The 21,711-nt window shown below is 37.4% G+C and overlaps 1 protein-coding gene across 33 annotated transcripts in view; it reads left to right on the top strand.

Moving 5' to 3' along the window:
* Positions 1-21,711, top strand: part of FIP1L1 (factor interacting with PAPOLA and CPSF1) — a 70,473-nt gene that overhangs the window by 5,528 nt on the left and 43,234 nt on the right. For 13 of the 33 annotated variants that reach the window (XM_056111339.1, XM_056111335.1, XM_056111336.1 and 10 more), the window contains 6 exons: positions 431-534; positions 7,581-7,645; positions 8,194-8,301; positions 8,979-9,109; positions 9,390-9,458; positions 18,957-19,066. In XM_056111339.1, coding sequence (XP_055967314.1) covers positions 431-534; positions 7,581-7,645; positions 8,194-8,301; positions 8,979-9,109; positions 9,390-9,458; positions 18,957-19,066 — 587 coding nt within the window. The remainder of the gene's footprint in view (positions 1-430; positions 535-7,580; positions 7,646-8,193; positions 8,302-8,978; positions 9,110-9,389; positions 9,459-18,956; positions 19,067-21,711) is intronic. The other 20 variants (XM_056111337.1, XM_056111365.1, XM_056111363.1 and 17 more) reach the window with 3 other exon arrangements.

The raw sequence follows: 21,711 nt of genomic DNA, 5'->3' as shown, positions 1-21,711 counted from the left end.
AATGCTGGTAATCGAACCCAGGGTCGGCCGTGTGCAAGACAAATGCCCTACCTGCTGTGCTATTGCTCCAGCTCCATAATTAGTTTTTTACTCTTCACATTTCTTTTGCCAAAAGTTCTTCAAATACCTACTTTTTGTGGTTCTATCTGCTGGATACCTTAGCACATTACCTAAGATCCTTTTTGGCAAGGGAAAAAGCTTTAAATACAAAGATAACATTAGGTAGTCTTACCAGAACTGCTTGAAAGAGTCTTTTTTCACATTTCTATCACTTTTTTTAGTTTTTAAAAACATTAAACTTACAAAGAAGAAATGAAAACATTGGTTACATAACTAAACCCATAGGTGAAACGAATTGGTTACTTTTCCAGTTACTAGATGTTGAAGGTGGATTATTGAATGTATTTTATTACTGTTTATGTTGGTATAGAAAGTGACTGAAACTGAAGATGATAGTGACAGTGACAGTGATGATGATGAGGATGATGTTCATGTCACTATCGGAGACATTAAAACGGGAGCACCACAATATGGGTAAGTTTTTAAATTTTAAATTTCAAGTCTTATGGTGCAGGGAATTGATCCCAGGACCACATACATGTGAAGCATTTACTCTCCCACTGAAATACATCCTTTACTTCTTTAACTAACAGTTCTGTATCAAAAATTGGGTGCCATTATTAAGCCGTTAGTGATTGATTCTGTTGGTTTTACAATTTTTTCATATCATGATGTGAAAGAATTCTTATTTAAGTTTTACTTTGAGTTGCTTAGAGAGTACATCTTAAACATTCTTATAAGAAAAAAATTAAAACTGATGAAGAATGTTAACTTGCTGTGATTAGCATTTTGCAGTTTATATATATGTGTATCAAGTCATGTTGAACACCTAAAACAAATACTTTGTTATTTATATCTCAAAAAATACTTAGCCATGGAAAACATTTCCTTCCTAATGGTGAATTTAATTATAAAAGTTGCATGGAATCAGTAATTTGTAATTCTAGAACTGAACATGTTTTTGTAAAATGAGTGCTACAAATTTTTAGATTTAGAAACGATTATATTGCAGCTTGTATTCTTCCAATCTTGAGCTTTGTTTTTTTATATATGTTAAATATATGTATATATTTTAAAATAAGGCCAATAACTGGTAGTGTTGGGGATACTTTCAGTGGTATTCATGGTACAGGGCCTGACATGTTAGGCATGTGGTTTTATTTGAGCTATTTTCCTAGCTCTAGGATCTCTAGGATTTTAATATTTTTTAGTTTTTTAATTGATTTTTTTTTAAATCAAGGTTTTTTTTTTTTTTAACTCTGTATGGCTTATGTTTCTTTATTTTTGGGGAGTGGGGGGGGCACATCCAGTGATATTCAGGTGTTACTCTGGAATCCATATGGGATCTTTAGGGTTGAGCCCAGGTTGACCACATGCAAGGTGGGCACCCTACCCATTGTACTAAAGTTTTAGCCTTTTTAGCTTCTTTTTTAAGTTAATTGTTCCTTAAGCTTTTTACTTGTGTTAGCTAAGTTTTATGTTTTGTAAACTGGATCAGATGAATGAACTGTCATTCGTTTGTCTATCCAATTATCTTTACTTGTGGGGTGAAGTAGAGGTTTGAACCTCACCCAACAGTGCTCTGAGACTGTTCCTGTTTCTGCTTAGGAGTTACAACTGGTGGTAGAGAGACAACTGGTGGTAGAGAGACCGCATGTGGTGCTAGGGATTTGAAATGAGGTTGGCTACATGTGAGGCAAATGCCTTACCTCATGTATTACCTTCCTGACAATATTTTGGGGTCTATAGAAAGATTCTGAAATGAATAAAGTACAGATAATGATTTTGTTACAGTGGTTGAATGGAAGTCAGTGTTTTCTGATTTTCAAATCTGACATATGCTGTAGTAGGAAGGTAAATATCTTATTAAATGTACCATCATTTATCTAGTAGACTTTTATCTTATATATCATAAGTGCTTTAGAATATTTCTTCAGTAGAACCTTTTTCTTAAGTTATTTCAAGGACCATACAGTTAATTCAGTTACTGTCATGGTCATTTAGGGGACGGAGGCACTCTCAGAGATGCTCAGGAGTTACTCCTAACTCCTCAGTCAGGAATTGCTCCTGGTGATGCTCAGGGGACCATATGAAATCAAACTTGGGTCTGCTACTTGCAAGGCAAATGCCCTATCCACTGTACTATCACTCCATATCACTGTCATTTTGTTATAATGGCAGTTGCTTCTACAACTTAAAATTCTTAGGAACATTTTAGTGGAATCCAGAATAGATTAAATTATTTGTCTTTTTTTTAAATTTAAAAAAATTCATATTTTATTAATTTTTTAAAATTTTATCACCATGCAATACAGCATTATAAAGCTGTTTATGGTTTATGTTCATGACTTTCAGTCATACAGTGTTCCAACACCTATGCCTCCACCATTGTTTGTTTCTCACTGCCAGTGTCCCAAGTTTCCCCCGCCACCTTCCCCTGGCCTGTCCCTATGACAAGCACTTTTCTTCTCTCTTTCTCTCACTCTCTCTCTGTCTCTTTCTCTCTCTCTCTCTCTCTCTTTCTGTCACACACACTCATTTTGGGCATTATTGTGAGCGTTTATTTTTTATTTATTTTTAATTTTATTAAATCACCGTGAGATAGTTACAAGCTTTCATATTTGGGTTACAATCACACATGATCAAACACCCATCCCTCCACCAGTGCACATTCCCCACCACCAATATCCCCGGTATACCTCCCCTTTCGCATCTTTCTCCTGCCTCCATGGCAGACATTACAATCCCATTCACAATAGTACCTCCGAAAACCAAGTACTTCGGAATCAGCTTAACCAAAGAGGTGAAGAACCTATACAAGGAAAATTAAAAAACAGTACTTCAAGAAATAAAAGAGGACACTAGGAAATGGAGACACATCCTCTGCTCATGGATAGGGAGGATTAACATTATCAAAATGGCAATACTCCCCAAAGCACTATACAAATTCAGTGCGGTCCCTTTCAGGATACCCATGACATTTTTCAAAGAAATAGACAAAACACTCCTGAAATTCATATGGAACAATAAATAGCTAAAGCAATCCTTGGGAAAAAGAGGATGGGTGGCATCACCCTCCTCGACTTCAAACTGCACTACAAAGCAGTAGTAATTAAGACAGCATGGTACTGGGCTAGAAACAGACCTGCAGACCAATGGAACACAATTGAGTATTCTGTCACAGACCCCTAAGTATATGATCACTTAATCTTTGACAAAAGAGCAAGAAACGTGAAGTGGAACAAGGAAAGCCTCTTCAACAAGTGGTGCTGGGAAAACTGTATAGCTACCTGCAAAAAAATGAACTCTGACCTCTGTCTAATGCCAGGCACAAAAGTCAGATCTTCGTGGATTAAAGACCTCAATATCAGACATGAATCCATAGGTACATAGAGGAAAATTTGGGCAGAATTCTCCACGACAGTGAAGCTAAAAATTATTAAAAATGATTTTGAGTCATTACTTTACAGACATTCAGTATTCCAACACCAATCCCACCACCATTGCACCTTCTCACCACCATTATTTCCAATTTTCCCAACTACCCTTGAACCTGCCCCCATAGCATGCCCACAATCATTTATTTTATATTGCTTGTCATAAATAATTTGCTAAAAGGATGATCAAAAAATGTTTCCTTAGAAGAAAGATAGTGAAGGGTTTGTTTGTTTGTTTGTTGTGCTTTTTGGGTCACACCCAGTGATGCACAGGAATTACTCCTGGCTTTGCACTCAGGAATTACTCCTGGCGGTGCTCAGGGGACCATATGGGATGCTGGGAATAGAACCCAGGTCGCCCATGTGCAAGGCAAAAACCCTACCTGCTGTGCTATCATTCCAGCCCCGGTAGTGAAGATTCTTACATCTCACCATGGAGCCCTTAAACCGTTGTATAAGAGACTACTAAAACATTACAGGTTAAGCCTTCTGTATATAGATTTCGTTAATTGAAATTGGTTGCCTTTCATATTACATACCATCCAGTCTGGTGTGCTACTTCTGGTTTAACAGTGTTGCAGAGTTTGAGATGTTACGTAGCCAGAATTGCAGCCGCATACTCCAGGGTGTCCAAAAGTTTTGACAGAGTTACTGATGGAGTTAAATTCTTAACTGGTGGCTTTGGGGCATATGCCTGACTGCTGGGTTTCCAGAAGCACAGAGAGTAGTCCATGCCCGATCTCTGAAAGCTGATGGTGGAATGTGGAGGTTTTTGGCTGCTGGCACTCTGGGTGGACATGAGGGTTCACCCGTCCCTCTCTGGGTTGCCCTTGTATGACTCAGCCTTATGCAGGATCTGAGAGAAGTTCTTGATCTCTTGATCTCTTTCAAGATTTATTTCTAAGTTTGTAATTCTAATTTATTCTGGATCATGGCCTATGGGAGAGCTCACATGGCGCTGGAGATGTTCCTGCTGGGCTTCCAGAAGAACAGGGATAAATGGAGGGAGGTAATCCTCCCTGACTTCATGAAAGCTGGAGATTTCAGTCACAAAACCTGCATACTGGAGTTTTTCAAAATTAATTTCTGGGGCTGGAGTGACAGCACAGCAGAGCGTTTGCCTTGCACACAGCCGGACCCCGGTTTGATCCGCAGCATCCCATATGGTCCCCTGAGCACGGCCAGGAGTAGTTCCTGAGTGCATGAACCAGGAGTAACCCCTGAGCATCACCGGGTGTGACCCAAAAACCAAAAAAAAAAAAATTAATTTCTGGATGAGACTTGTCCAGATAGTGGAGTCCAGCCAGGAGCAAACTGATGATCGTGAAACATCCAAAAAGTTTTTAAAAAGAATTATCGGGGGGGATTAGTGAAAATAGCCATGGAAAAGAGCTATGGAGAGACCGTTTTTGTAGATGAAAGTTGCAGAGTTGGGCTGTAGAGGGTGGAGAGGTAAGTGGAAAGTGAGGGAGGGGTTCATTAGCACAGACCTCTCTAGAAGGCTGACTGAATCCATATTACATTCTTTGATCTAAGTTAAAATGGGTGGATAAAGAAGATACATTTGCATACTAAACAGAATTATGGGTAACTTAGAGAACTCAATGGCTTCACGGCTTATAGAGAAGTTAATTGAAAATATAACTGATCTGGTTAATGTGGGAGGAGTATGTTAAAATGAAATACTTTCACATACTTGAAATTCCTTTGGACTCCCGGGTATGTGGGATCTAGCTCTTTGTGGCTATCTAAATTACTGTTAAGGAAAATGTATACATGTCTTAGGCCAAAATTACATAAGTAATATTGGGTAAATCTTGAATGTAAATGAGGTTTTGGCTCCAAATTTTAGCTTTTCCCTCTGTTTTCAGGTATATTTTACTACTTTAAATGAAATTGAGGGGACTGGAGTCATAGAACAGCGGGTAGGGTGTTTTTGCCTTGCACGCAGCCAACATGACCAACACAGGTTCGATTCCCAGCACCCCATATGGTCCCCTGAGCACCGCCAGGAGCAATTCCTGAGTGCATGAGCCAGGAGTAACCCCTGAGCATCACTGGGTGTGACCCCCTCAAAAAAGAAAAGCAATAGCACAGAGCAATAGCACAGTGGGTAAGGCGTTTGCCTTGCATGTGGCCGACCTGGCAACCTGGGTTTGATTTCTTTGCCCCTCTCGGAGAGCCCGGCAGGCTACCGAGAGTATTTTGCCTACACGGCAAAGCCTGGCAAGCTACCTGTGACGTATTCAATATGCCAAAAACAGTAACAACAAGTCTCCAATTTGTTGTGAGACGTTACTGGTGCCCGCTCGAGCAAATCGATGAACAACAGGAGGACAGTGCTACAGTGCTACTTTATCAGCTTAGTTTCTTGGGAAGCATGTTATAGTGGGACATATACTGGTAGGTAGATTTTTGAAGAGAAGAACAATTCAACTTTTTTTTCTAAATTTTTTAAATTTTTTTTTTATTAGTGAAACACCATGAGGTACAGTTGTAGATTTACAATTTTTTGTGCTTGGGTTTGATTATACAATGATCAGATACCCATCCCTCCACCAGTGCCCATTTTCCACCACCATGGATAATATCCCCCCCACCCCCATCCCCTCATCCCCCCCTGCCTCTGTGGCAGGGCAATCCCCTGTGTTCTCTCTCTCCTTTTGGGTGTTGTGGTCTGCAAAAGAGGCATTGAGTGGCAAACATGTTCAGTCCATAGTCCACTTTCGACATGCATCTCCCCTCCCTCCTGGGAGGGTCCTCCAAACACCCTTTATTTGGTGTTCCCTTCTCTATCTGAGCTGCCCTTTCCTCTAGAATGCCCGACTGGCCACTAAGCTATGGAGTAATCCTCCTGGTGTTGATCTGAGCTATTCTTGGGTATTAATCTCATATTTTGTTACTTTATATCCCCCAAATGAATGCAATCTTTCTATGTCTATCCCTCTCTTTCTGACTCATTTCGCTTAGCATGATACTTTCCATGTTGTACCACTTGTATGTAAATTTCACGACTTCATCTTTTCTAGGAGCTACATAGTACTCCATTGTGTAGATGTACCAAAGTTTCTTTAACCAGTCATCTGAAGAACAATTCAACTTTTAAGACCCCTTTTTTGGAGGGGAATGGGGGACTGGGGAGTAGGATGGCTTCCTAAGTGGTGTTCAGTGCTAATGGCCTGGAATGAATTTTTTTAGGGGTAGGCCTGGAGATTCCCTCCTGTTGATTCTTGGCTGTTTGAGCAGCAGTTCTGTGCTGTGAGGTGCTGGTGCCACCAGGATTGTCGTGGCAGTGCTTGGGACCCCTGGATAATAATCTGGCAGTGTGCTAGAGGCCAGATTATGTTGGGGATGACACCTAGGTCATGCTCTTATTACGTATGTGCCCTAATCACTCTACTATGTCTAACTCCCAAACATATAAGATATAATTGTTTGTTTTGTGGAAGAGTCCTCCCTTTGTTCAGGTGGCCCAGGCCCCACTGCGAATGATTCTCAGCCCAATTGGTAGGTGGTTTAATTTGAGGGCCAAAGTGTGTGGTCTGGTTGTTCTCGTGGTGCTCAGGTGCTTCCAAGGCCACATCTGGCAGTACTTTTGAAGGCCTTCTGCACTATCTTTCTTGATCCCAAAATGTTCTTTTTAAATCTTTTGTTTAATAAGTGACTAAAAATTAAGACTTTTCCCCCCCTAGGGTCCAGAGAAATAGTACAGTGAGTTAACTCACTTGATTTGCCTGTAACCAGTTTAGTTTGATCCCCAACACCATCTGGTCCCCTGAGCATTGCTGAATTGACTCTGAAGGTCTCTGAGCTCAACTGGGGTACTGTAGATAATCCTTGGTACTGCAGTGCTTGGAGAACATTGCATTCTCAGACCCAGGCATTGAACTGAATTGCTGACCACAAGAATGGCAGAAGGGGCTCTTAGTTCCCCTAATCAGCACTTCGGAACCCTCCCCCACGCCCACGTTTTTAAAAACATGTTAGTCAGTGTCAGTCTATATATGTATAACTTGTATACATGGAATATATTGCTATTTTTGTTTAGTTCAAGATTATCAAGATAATTTTTGTTGTTCTTAGGAGTTATGGAACAGCACCAGTGAATCTTAATATCAAGACAGGAGGAAGAGTTTATGGAACTACAGGTAAAATTTGTATTTGCCAATGCATCAGTAGGAAAGTAATGACTATAGCTGAATAATGCATAGACTATAGTAGCTGTCACAGGTATTTGAAGAGTGCTTCAGTTCAATTGAAGAGAGTAAACTTGTGTCTCAAGGATGGGGAAACTTTTCTCTGTGAAAGGCTATGTAAGAGAATACGTGTTTGTAGAGTTTGTGGGTCATGAGGTTTCTTTTCCTCTTTTGATTTTAATTTGTTTGTACAACCCTGTAAAACCTGTTAAAGTTCACAGCATATAAAAAGTGATTTAATATCTGGAAGTTATTGGTACATATTGGTACAGGAATTTATTTGAATGAGTTAACAAGTTCCTAGTCCGTACACTTTTATCTTAGAGTTTCTTCCCTAAAGTTTAAACTTACTGTTATTGAGAACATGCTTATTCTTATTGTATGCTCTCATTGAAGCCTTTGTTATATTTAGAGCTATCACTAGTAAAATGGTGTTTTCTGTTTTTCTCTCAGTATCTTTCTCATGCCATTCTTTCTCTATTTTGTATTTGTTAAAAAAGGAACAAAAGTCAAAGGGGTAGACCTTGATGCACCTGGAAGTATTAATGGAGTTCCGCTCTTGGAGGTAGATTTGGATTCTTTTGAAGATAAACCATGGCGTAAACCTGGTAAGATGATAAATGATTCCATACTCCTCCCTGGGACCAGCCTCCTCAGTGACCCTCAAGGTCCTGGGGCACTCAGTGTGTGTGTTGCTCAGTCTTCTGGGATGAGCATTGTGGTACCAGGGAGTGGGGCACTTGAGCTGTTTCTCCAGCAGAAGAGGACTGATTTTTCTTGGGAACACCTGATGGTGCTTGAGGTCTTATGGCAATGACTGGTCACCTTGTGTGCTTGCGATAAAACCTGGGCATGTATATTCAAAGCATTCATTCTAGCTCTTTGACTAATCTCTCTGTATTGTAGATTTTTAAAAGATGTTTAGTATTAAAGTCATTAGAAAAATATATAACTTTCAGTATCAATAGTATTAATAGGATTTTTGTAAATGTCATTATAAATGTCCTAATTATAATTAGCAATAATAACCTGTATTGCTAAATTGTAATAGTAACTTAGCATTATATTAGTCTTGCATAGCATACTATTTTATTATCATGCCATTTATAAAGGAAATTCCATTAAAAACATAGTTTTGTGGTGTTAGAGTAATAATTGGAAGAACCAGTAAAATTTGAGGAGGTATTTAAACTGATAAAACTTATCATTTACATTTTTATATTTTATTTGCTGCATAAAAATAGGATTGAAATACTTCCATACAAAAGTTGTGTCTTCTTTTTAGGCGCTGACCTTTCTGATTATTTTAATTATGGGTTTAACGAAGATACCTGGAAAGCTTACTGTGAAAAACAAAAAAGGATACGAATGGGGCTTGAAGTTATACCAGTTACCTCAACAACAAATAAAATTACGGTAATTAGTAAACATTTCAAAATACCCCTGCCTTTTCTACTGTCCCAGTTTTTTCCCCCTAATCACTTTTTCCCCCATAAAGGTGATTAAATACTGTGTGATAGTTTAAAATTCCGTTCTTTTTATCGTATTTTTCCCCCTTCCCTTTCAGAGTTCTATGTTAATGCTTATCTGATATTTAGTTACAAGTCACTGACTAGCCACAGCTAGTTTGTCTTTGTATGGCCTATCAATTCAAAATTACATGGTATCTTAATGGGGAATATGTTATTTAACTTAGGCCGAAGACTGTACTATGGAAGTTACACCAGGTGCAGAGATCCAAGATGGCAGATTCAATCTTTTTAAGGTGAATTTTAGTAAATTATCCTTGGTTGCTCTCATTTTTTGTTCTTGAGTCTGCTCCCATACCACTACTCAAGGGACAAGATTAAAGTGGAAATAGCTTCTTTTTTTCCAAACCTTCAGCTTCCTGGTGACTTACAAGTTTGCTGATTGTTGTTTTATCTCCACTTTTGCAAGCATGTGAATTTGTACCCTATTATACTAACAAATGCAAAGTAAAGTTCTTGCTCTATGTTGTGATTTTATTTTGAGTCATAGTCTATGTTTGTTTGTTGGATATAAAAGTTTATTCCAACAGGTTAAGCTGTTATATAGATCATAATATAATCTATCAAAATTGGAGGCTTAAATTTTCCTTGTTGTTTTTTTAACAATGGTAAGGAAGATGGCAATCTGAATATTTGTATAACATTGAATGTTGTATGTATTACAGTTTGGGCATTCTTTAAGAAAAGAGTCTCTTAAGAAAGTTGTGGATTTTTAACATTTAAATTTAAAGTTGCAGGTATACGGGACTTGTGGGTTGATACTACCACTTGGGTATTAAGTTTCACTTCTGATTGCTCCATTTCATATAATCACAAACCAGTTCAAAATAATATATTTCAGTACTTCAGCAATACACAGCAACTCACAAATTTTTCACAAAATGTGGTTGTGTATTCCTTTATCTTATTTCTTGTTTCTTTTACTGAATGCCACCTGGACGAAGATTGGGAATAACATTTAGATTGGGTAGAAAACTCTTTTGTGGGCAGGAACATTTCTCTGCCTCTTTTAGGACTACAGCCCTTTCCACCAAATTCTACCTTGTGCAATGCGTATGCTATATCTGCAGATGTAGCTGCTCTGCTGGACACAGTTCTCTCTAGAGAATTTAATTTTAATTTACATCCTACTTTGGGTAAGTATTTGGTTATTGTTTTGCTGTAAATATTTTGAAAGGGCCTGCTGTTTCATCTTTTTTAAATGATCATTAGGTTTGGGTTTTGGTGATGTTATCTATTTTAAGGCATTGAACTTAGTGTTAAATATTATTTACAACGACTAGAAACATTTTCTGGAAAGTGAATTAATTTTATTTTTACTGGTTCTTTATATTTTCCTTAAATAGAACTAAGAAAGTTCCTTAATAAACTGCCAGCTTCCATATATTTTTGTCTCTTTGCAGTACACTTCTAAAATTAAAGAATATAAAGGAAACTGATTTCCATTGAAGGTAGCCTTCATGAATACTTTGTTGATATACATACTGCTTTACTGCAAAGTTGTTTTGAAGGTTTTTTTTCTGGTTTTGAGTAGAGGTCATTTTTCCATTTTAATTTTTGATTCTGAATGAATAAGGGTTTGTGTTTGATAAGTATAGTCTGTTGGCTCTTTTTACCTTGATAATGTGCTTAAATATTGCTTGTCTTGTAGAAATACTGATTTGGGAGTAGGGTATGTATTTTTTTGTTTGTTTCGGGACCGTATCTGTTGGTGCTTGGGGAATACTCCCATCTTGGTGCTCAGGGGTGGCTTCTTTTGATGATGGGAACTTAGTGGTGATGGGGATTAAACATGGGCCTCCTGCATGCAAAGCATGTGGTCAGCCCATTGAGCAATCTCTCCAGTCATTCAACTTTATTACTGTGTGCAGCTCACTTTTTTTTTTCACTTTGCTTACTGTTGTCTGTAGGATCTTTTTAAATTGATAATGCTGAAAATGTGAAAATGTGTTTGAGAACAGTTGATATTTTTAAGCTGCAGTTTAAATTTCTGAAACTGCCATGTTGAATTTAAGATTTTCAGATTTTTGTGGAATAGTTTTAAAAAATAATTATCTTTTACCATGTATCATGTTAATGGTGATTACTAAAATGTTACAAAGATCTTATCAGTAATGCAAATACGAAGAGGTAAATGTGTGAGGTACTCAGTGTGAAAAGGCATATTTTAGATAAAAATATTAATAGTTTCTAGAGAATTGCAAGAATTAATAGGAAATCAGAGATATTACTTTGGTGTGTAAAATTATATTGTGATACTAAATATAGCTTGTTTCTGTGATTTCTTATTAAAAATCTTTAACTATGTTAATTTTATTGTGATACCAATATTTATAATATTTTAAATCATTGATTTTGTGCATACATCTTTTGCAGTACCACACATAACACCAGAGACTAATTCCCTTGACTGATGTCCCAAGGACCTTTCCCAATTCTCCACCTTCCCCACACCAACCTTCATGCAACCTCAATTCTGTAGATAAAAACTTTTATAATATAAAAGAAAAACAGTATGCAATATTAGACAAGTGTGTATTACTTTATTGGGTTTGAGAGTATAGAGAAATATTCTAGATGGAGGAAATTGGCTTGGGCAAAGAAATTTGTTTTAACTGAATGGAACTAAGAGAATTAGTTAAGAAGTCAGCCTTATTAAATTGGAGGGTTTGGGGGGCAAAACGTAGATAGGGCATAGTCGTAACATTCAGTTTTAGAAAGTGTAGAAGTAAAAATCTACTCACGGTGTTATGGCCTAATATGAGCAGAGAATTGACAACAGTGACAGTATTCTGGCAGCAGTGTATGGCGTTGTGTGGTTGGAAAAAGAAGGTTCACACTTTCATTTACATATCCAGTATTTGAACTGAAATTATGAGGATCAGTTTCAGTGTGTGCATCACTGTTAGATGTGTGCCCATTGAGACTGGAACTATGTCGAAGTAACCCCTGCAGTATTGTGACAAATGTGATGCTGGTGATTTATCTAAAATTGCAGTCTCAGAAGGATCTAAATGGATGCTGATCATTGAGAGATGAGTGAGGTTTCATTAGTAGGCTCATAGAATCCGTTGACAGTGAACAATATGATCAAAACCAGAAAGCATGCAAAAAGTTGGGAGGGATGGCAGATACTGAGAGGAGTCTGGAAATGGTATGGGGGCCGTGATGGAAAAAGCTTTTCCTCTTAAACTAGTCTGCAGACATTTGTGGGTAATAGGAAACCATTTGAAAGCTCTTACGTAGGAGAATAACATGAATAAATCTATTTTTTATAAATAGAACTGGCCAGGATATAAGGGGGAAATAGAATACCAGAGACTGGATAGGAATTGTTGGAGTGCACTAATAATACAATTGCTGAGGGCCCGAACTAAGTATTGAAATGAACAGAGGAAGTAGCATTAAAAATCATAATTTTTTAAAAAATATCCTTACTGCAAAGATTTTTTTTTAGGAGGGTTGTCTTATGTCGAACCATGATTTTGTACATCCCAAGCGTGTGCTTAATACCTGTGATATATTTCTGGCCCCTACAGTTTTTTTTTAATCCCTAAAGAAGGTCAGCCACTGAACTGTTTTTTTTTTTTTTAATGAACTGATTTTTTTTAAAAAAGGAAAAACACTTCTCATATGTAACTTTCTAAATACACTAGATAGGCTAATATAAAAGAGCTTCTACATGTTTATTGTACTCTATTATCAAAATGTTGACTTTTTTTTTTTTTGATCACTCCCGGTGATGCACAGGGATTACTTACTCTTGGCTTTGCACTCAGGAATTACTCCTGGCGGTGCTCAGGGGACCTTTTGGGATGCTGGGAATCAAACCCTAGTTGACTGCATGCAAGGCAAATGCCCTACCCGCTGTGCTATAGCTCCATCCCCCAAATGTTGACAGATTTGAAGCTAATTATAAGTGGTTTTGGTTTTTTAAATGTGGGGGGTTTTTTTAGCTTTCTAAATTGAAAAGGGAGAATTACATTTAGTTTTCACATGATTAATAAATTTGAACTTGGAATTTACAGATCCAAATTATTTGAATAAATTTAACTATTTTTATAGTGCTTTCAAAAACAATTATTTTTAAGCACCATGATTTATAGTATCATTAATGATACAGTTTTACACATACAACATTCCAATATCATGCCCTTCATCAGAGTGTCCACTTCCCTCCACCTTAATGTAGTGTCTACCCTCACCAGTCCCACCAACCCCCGCAAAAAATTCTTCCCTTTTTCTTCCATGATGAGCACAGTTCCGTAGACCAGTTCTGAGGTTTTATTACCTTTGGACACTTTTTTATTCCTTTATGTGTTTCTTTATGTCCCAGATATGAGAGATCATTTTGTGTCTGTCCCTCTCCTTCTGGCTCACTTCAATCAATATGATGCTGTCCAACTCTCAGATCCATCCACATAGTGGCAAATTGCATGATTTCATGTTCTTATACCTCAGTATTTCCATTTTGTGTGTGTGTACTATAAAAGGCCCTCCCGTTGATCGTCGATTTGCTCGAGCGGGCCCAGTAACGTCTCCATTGGAGACTTTTGTTGTTACTGTGTCTGGCATATCGAATACTCTCGGTAGCTTGCCGGGCTCTCCGAGAGGGGCGGAGGAATCGAACTCGGGTTGGCCATGTTGGCTACGTGCAAGGCAGACGCCCTACCCGCTGTGCTATCGCTCCAGCCCTATGTATATATTATATACTTTAGTTTATCTAGTCATCTATTTCCAGAACTGTTCTTTTATTTTTTAAAGTGAAATGAAATGAGAGGAAGTTTAATAGATATAAGTAAAAATAAAATTGCTCAGTTGTATGCACAAACAATTGTACAATTACAATTTGGGATCAGCGAATAGAATGATGACTAGTGAGATTGGGCAAATATGTATGTGCATGAAAAAAAATGACCATATTCCTCTCAGACTTACTCTATATACCTGTCTGTAACATGTACGTGCATGTATAGATTTCTCCATGCAAATTTTTGAAGTTTATTGTTTTGGGCTCCAACTTTGGCTTTTCTCAGATGTTGATCCTTTTAAGTTTCATGAGTGTGCTACTGAGATGGTGATTGTATTAAAGTTCGCTGATTGTAGCCATCACTATAAGGGGTAAGCTCTGAGTCTTTAGGTTGTTTGCTCCCCCTCCCCTTTTTTTTTCTTTTTGTGATAGACTGATTATTAATAGGAGACATTCTATGTATCCTGCATAGAAGGTATATTTTGTAAGACCCACTTGCATTCCCCCCTACCCCCCCAAATCTTGATTGGCTCCTCCGGTTGCGTTGCTTGGTGCTCACTCCCAGCATACTGGGGCCTGGCAATGGGTGCCAAGGATCAGAAAGTATGCACTCAGCCATCCTAAGTTTTCTCCTGATTCCACAGTAGGTTATGCTGATTTGACTGTTCAACTGGGAGCTAGAGTTGTCATTCCTCTGAACTTGTTGGGGTCCTGCCATGCTAATCATTGTGTTTTTGCTTTCTAATTTCTCATGTAGGATTCAGGTTTACGTAGATCTGCTCTGTGGTAAAAATGTGTGTGCTTTCAAAGTTCTAAAATTTTGTTCTTTTTTCTGTTTTTGTTCTTACGGGTTGAAACAGTTGTGTTAAGTTGGTTTTCTAGTTTGCATTATTTCACCTAAGTATACTGTGATAAATGTTTTCATGGATTACTAAGGTTTTTTTTTTTAATACTACTTTTAAAGTTGCATAACCCTATATTGGCGTATGTTACAATCTTAACAAAATTTGTTTTTAGAAACATCTTTTTTTTTTTTTGGTAATATTCAACTTTTACAAAAAATGCAGTGAATGTCAGTTGAAGAAAGTTTTACAAAGTAATCTTTATACAATAGTATTATTATTTTGGTGAATATTTATCCTTTCGGGATTATAAACTTTAATTTTCATTTGGTTATGTAAGATCTCATACGAATTCACTTTAGGAAATCAGTCATGGTGTCTTAAAGTTTATTATTTAAGTTTATATTTTTGGATTTTGGGCCATAACTGGCAGTGCTTAGGGCTTATTCCTAGAGGACTCTGAGACCATATAGGATCATGCTTGGCTCTTTTGCATATGAGGCAAGTGCCTTAACCCCTGTACTATTTCTGGCCCCTGAAAAGTGAGTTTTATTTTTTTTAAATAAAAGAACGTGTCGAAAAAGTCTGTTCTGGTTAAGGAAATTTTGAGTATAATACAAATGTAACATCTGAAGTGGAACCTAGATAATGAAAATGCAAGTCAGATTGGAGGGTTGTTTAAATGGTGAGGATTTTTAGAATTAAAAAAATTTTTTTAATGTGATGATTTCAAGAATTTAAGTAGAAAATAAACTAAAAGTACATATGCAGGTTTTTTGTTTGTTTGTTTTGGGGCCACACTTGCTGGTGCTCAGGACTGATTCCTGGCTCTCTGCTCAAGGACAATTCCTGGCAGGCTCAGGATGCTAGGGATCAAACCAGGGTCAGCTGAATGCAAGTTGACTAGTACTTCCGCTCTGGCCCCTACACGTGCAATTTTTACATGTTTAAAAATGTAGTATGTCTTCCTGATAACCCGTATCTTACATTTCCCCTCTATAAATATTTATCTAAATTCTCATTCCTTGTTTTAATAAGTCTCTTTCCATTTCTTCAAATTTTGTGACTTTCCTTCTTCCCCCACTATTTTTTTTCTTTCTTACTTTTTAGTTAAGCACTTACTCTCCAGACAGTGTTGGGGATAGACATTCTAGACATTAACATTTTTTTAAAAGAGTTTATGACATTGAGAAAGACAGGTATTAATCATGCCAAAAGTAATAGTCACAAATTTCATGGCCTATGAAAAGACAAAGATTTTGAAAAAGTGACCTAGCTGAGTCCGAAAATCAGTTAAATAACAAATGTTCATTCCATGCCAGGAACTGGTTTTAGACCCTTGTGAAATGTATTTGACCGGGATAGTCCATGAACAGTCCCCTGGTGTTTGTTTGCTTGATTATTTTGTGCATACCAGGTGGTGCTCTGGACCTATACTCCTCTATGCTCGAGGGTTATATCTGACATTGTTTAGGGGGGCCATTTGGTGCCGGGGATCCAACACTGGCCTCCTGTGTTGGATCTGCTCAGCATCAGCTCAGCAGTTTGAGCTCTCTAGATTCAGCAGTCCAAGAGATTTTCTTTTATAACATCAGCAGACAGACATAAAACAAGATAAAAGCCTTTAGTGAATGTAGTGTGGTGATAGATTATTTGGGAAAGGTCAGGTAGTGCAGCTCAAGGGAGACATTGGAATAATACTTGAAATGATCACAAAGTTATGCCCAAGAGAGATAATCTGGGAGAGACTGTAATTAGCAGGCAGAAGGCATAACCAATGGGAAAGCTCTGATAAAGGATCAATTTATATGTTAAAAAGAACAAGCTAAAAGGTCATTATGACAAATGCAGTACTGTCCACTGTCCTCCCGTTGTTCATCGATTTGCTCAAGCAGGCACCAGTAATGTCTCCATTGTGAGACTTGTTACTGTTTTTGGCATATCGAATATGCCATGGGATACTCTTAGTAGCTTGCTGGGCTCTCCCAGAGGGATGAAGGAATCGAACCTGGGTTGACTGCATGCAAGGCAAATGCCCTACCCACTGTGCTAGCACTCCTAAATATAATATAGATAAATTGGTAAGGCACAAAGGAAAGCATGGACAAATAGGTGGGGCTTGTAGTCAAGTAATCTTAAATTACACATAACTTCTACCCATAAGAAGTTCTGTGTAGATAACTGGAGCTTAGAGGAGCAGTTGAGAACCTGACATCAGCTCTGGCTGCTGTTCCTCCTTATATCTTCAGGAAGAAGAACACATCGATTTTTTTTTTAATTCTTGTATCTCTTATTTTAAAAAAGTTATTTTTAGAGTATTTATTGTATTGTTACATTTGACCGTGTATCTTCTCCACCAACTGGGATTTTCTAGTATTTCTCTCAAGTTTTCATTTTTGGTGAGTGATAGTTGATAAATGCTGGATGAATGAGGGAATTGTGTTTGTTTCCTTGAATTCTGTTATTTTTAACTGTCATATCCATCTGTTTTCCTCATTATTTTAGTACTTATCATCATCCCTCATATGGATTAGAGCATTAAAAATGGATTTTTTTGGGGGGGCAGTGCTGTTTGGGGCCACACTTGGTGATGTTCAGGGATTACTCTTGGATCACTCCTGGTGGGCTCGGAGGACCAGATAGGATGTTGGAAATTGAACCCAGGTCAGGTGCATGTGGGGCACTATCCACTGTATTTGGCCACTGAGTGACTTTTTTCTTGTTGTTAAGCAGTGGGCTCATACTCAAGTTAAATACCAGTGTTTAATCCTGAATATATTAAGGTACCAATTAGAGGTTGGGATAATACATTCGTATAAGATAATACTGATTAGGACATAGTTGGTTTCTGGAATTGAGTTCATGGTTCCATGTATTTGTCCAAAATCAAGGTGTCCTCTGGCCATAAGCTATTCCTTTAGCCTTAGCATCATGGGAGAAGAGAGTGATGATAAAGGTCAAAGATAGGGGCAACAAAATAAGGCATAAATTATGTGGGATGCTACTTAAGTATAGAACAGCTTCCAATAGTTAATTTATCCATAAACCTTTTGTTCTTTTGTGGGGTGGGGCACACCTGGCTGTACTCAGGGCTTACTCCTGGCTTTGTGCTCAGGAATGACTCCTGTTGGGCCTTGAGGCACCATTTGTGGTACTGGGGACTAAACCTGGGTTGACCACATGTAAGGAAAATTCCCTGCCTGTTGTACTATCCTCCAGCCTTATAATTTATTGATACATTTTAAGATTGCAAGGTGAGTACAAATCAAGAGAGCGTAAAAAAAAATCTAACTTGTTTAAAAAGGTGTGACTGTACTGTGTTCAATTTATCTGGTGGAAAAAGAAAGAATTGACAAATCCAGGAGAAATCATGAAGTAGACACCAGGTTTGAAAATGAACATCGAGAGAACCTGTTAAGAAGAGATGACTGACCAAAGTTTTGGGTGTACTAATAAGTAAAGCTCTGGTTCTCTTCAAATGATGGTAGAACATAGGAAATAATCGGCATGAAATAAAGGAGCAAATTATTAACACTTGCTATTATGGCATGCCCTATTCTCAATAGAAAATTATCAGAATGGCTAAAATGACCCACCCATGCCTGTTTTCTTAGATAAGGGTAGAGCCCCTCAAAGGTTTGAGAAACCTTTGAGGTTTCTTCTGCTTAGAAATAGGGGATCCTGATTTAGTTTTTAATTAATTTTATTGAATCACCATGAGATAGTTATAAGCTTTCATGTTTGGATTACAATCACACAATGATGAAACACCCATCCCTCCATGAGTGCACATTCCTCACCATCAGTGGGGATCCTGATTTAATATCTGGACTGAATGGTCACCTGAGGGAATTTATGAAAGTCCTGAAGAGTTAAGGTTTATTGGAATTTTAGTGACATTTTGTGAGCTTTTTTTAGTAGTTGAATAGTGACAGTTCATGAACATTTTAGTCTCATAATTCCCTTTAACTGATACTATTTTTAAATAGGTCAGTTTTATTGAACATTCAGCAATGAAACAGTTTTTTGTTTACTTTCAAATCAAGGGTACAAATTTATTTTAACATTTGGAAACTTTACCATATTTAGTATTGTGTTTTGAGTTTTGCATTAAACGTGCTCTAATGACCCTTTCTTTTAAGGTACAGCAGGGAAGAACTGGAAATTCTGAGAAGGAGACAGCACTTCCATCTACAAAAGCTGAGTTTACTTCTCCTCCTTCTTTGTTCAAGACTGGGCTCCCACCTAGCAGGTGAGTGAGACAGTTAGCTTACTAAAGACACTGACTTTAGTGCTGTAGGAGGTAGAAAAGCACTGGATATTCTATCAGGAAAAAAGGAAAAACCCTAAATGCAGGAACATTCTATTTTGGTTGAGTTTATAATGAATTATTTTTATAAATTTCTGAGTTCTATCTTTAAAACAATTAGGTAAGCAAGAAATAAAACATGGTATGTATGTATGTATATATGAAGAGACAACACTCGTAATCAGGAGAGTTTTTTTAACAATGGTCTTGCTATTTTCTGTGTGCTTTTTATTTTTTAATCATTATTTAAATTTGAAAAATGGTAGGGTAAGGAAGGTAGGCACAACCAGAGGTACTAAGGACTTTTTCCTGACTCTGTTCAAGGATCAATCCTGGGGTTTTTAGGGGGACCATATGTGGTACCTGGGATTGAACCTGGGTCAACTATATGCAAGGGAAATACCTTATCCACTGTATTCTTTGGTTCCTATATTTTATTATTGACTTAAAAAATTACTGAACTTAAGTCTATATATGTTGGCTTAAAGGTGTTTCACTAATTTTTAATAAGAGATTGTAGATTTTCTGCTTTGGAAATCTTTCCAGTTGAACACTTTTTTTCTTTTTTCGATTTGTTGCAATGATACCTAACTTTGAATTCCATGTGATACCAGTTGCAGAAGGTAATTTTTTATTGTAAACATTAAGATTTACATTAATTTTTAACGTAAACATTAAATTTTAATGTAAACATGAATAGTGATGAGCCTGTTCCCCATATGATGGTAAATGAAGGTTAGGACTAGGAAAATTTGATGTCAGTAGTTTAATCTTGGGTTAAATGAAGATATCTTTAGTTATTTCTGTAGTCTTGAATTAAGCCTGTCATCAACTAGACCTTAACTAGATTATTTACCTTTTGTGTTACTTGTTTGTTTACATAGTTTTTGATTTTTTTTCTGTAATTTTGAATTTCTGTATGAAATTATATTTCATGGAACACAAATGTGGAAGAAGAATCCTTATGTGAGAATTTAGTGTAGTCCTAAAAGTATTCTTAAAATTATCAACCTATGTAATCTTTTCTCATTGCTTTTAGGTCATACCTTGTTCAGGGACAGCATCTAAGTCGGTGCTCAGGGGTCTCTCCTGCAGTGCTAGGATGCGGGGAGGACATCATGCAGTGCTGGAGATCTAACCCAGGCCTCCTGCATGCAAAGCAAATACTCCAGCCTTTTGACCTCTCTCTCCTGCCCAAGTCCATAGGATTTTTATTTTTCAATCTTAATAATTGATAGTTACCAGCACTTCTAACTATGATCCTCAGCAGGACTAGGAATGGGACTGGGCCAATCACAGCAGTGCCCAAGGGCAATTTCTGACTCTTTCCTCAGGACTGATTCCTGACAGTGCTCCTGGGGACCCTTTGTAATGCCAGGAACCAAACTGGGGTTGGCTGCATGCGACTGTCTTATTTTATGTGCTACCTCTCTGGTGATCATGTTTAATTGCTATCATCTCATAAAATGTCTAAAAGGTTATGACAGGGGAGGAATATTGGTTCTTACAAAATAATGGTAATCATTGTTACTTCAATTTTGATAAAAAAATTTCACTTGAGTTTTTGGTATTTGCCATATAGATTTGATGTTAAGAACTTGTATTCTAAAGCTAAATTTTGTAAATTCAAATTCTGGTTGTTTAGCTTACTAGTTTCTTGGACATAGTCTTTGAATCTCCATATCCCCATCTGAAAATCTAGGAGTACTTCCTTCACAGAGTACTCATGTTTATTAAATGGATTAATTTATGTAGTTGTTTAGTTCCTGGCACATGTATTAAATGCTCTTTGCATTTATCACTTATTTAAATAACCAGTAATAATTTTCCAGCTCTTCTAACTTTAGTTTTTTATTTTAATTTGGTTCAGATTATTATATAGGGCTTGGTGCCATTACTGTAGTTGAAATAAATGAGTCTCCATTCAGTTTTGAATAGAGGTGTGAAAATATCTGCACTAGGTTTTAAAAGTCTCAACTTAATAATTAAGTTAATCTTAAAGTGTTTAAAGCAGCAGTGGGAAGCCCTTTGAGACGGTAAAAGGATCTCAGGAAGAGATAATAGTGGCATACGGAGAACTCATTAGATATTAGGTATCAAAGACTTTTTATAGTTGACAGGAGTAGTAGTTTTTTGGCTTTGTTTTGTTTTTTTGAGGAGGAAAACCAGCTCAGTTTAGGACGTTGAGATAAGGTAGAAAAGTTGTAGGTAGTAGATAAATGGATCTGGAGTTGGGGGAAAAAGTCTGGGTTGGGGGTGTAAATTTGGGAGCATCAGATATAAATAATATTTAAATGAAGTTAGAAAAATGAGTTATATTGTAATTAAGTTAAGTACTGTTAGGAAAGTATCAAGACAAGATCTTAGGGCACTCCTTCCTTGCGGGTCAGAAAATATAAATGAATATGCTAAAATAGTAAAAGAAGATTAGAAGAAATAGAAAGCAAACTCAGTGAATGTCTTGAAATGAGGTGTTTCTTGCCAGTAGTGCTCGCTGAGCACTCAGCCAGAAGCCTTGAACACTACTGATGGTACTGATCTTACTCCCCCCCCCCACCCTCGTTCCTGTCCCCATCTGTGAAGGTGGT

This window comes from Sorex fumeus, unplaced genomic scaffold, assembly GCF_029834395.1.
Source record: "Sorex fumeus unplaced genomic scaffold, SorFum_2.1 ptg000013l, whole genome shotgun sequence".
NCBI lineage: Eukaryota > Metazoa > Chordata > Mammalia > Eulipotyphla > Soricidae > Sorex > Sorex fumeus.
Note: the sequence above shows the minus strand (reverse complement) of the source record. Positions and strands in the feature narration are given on the sequence as shown.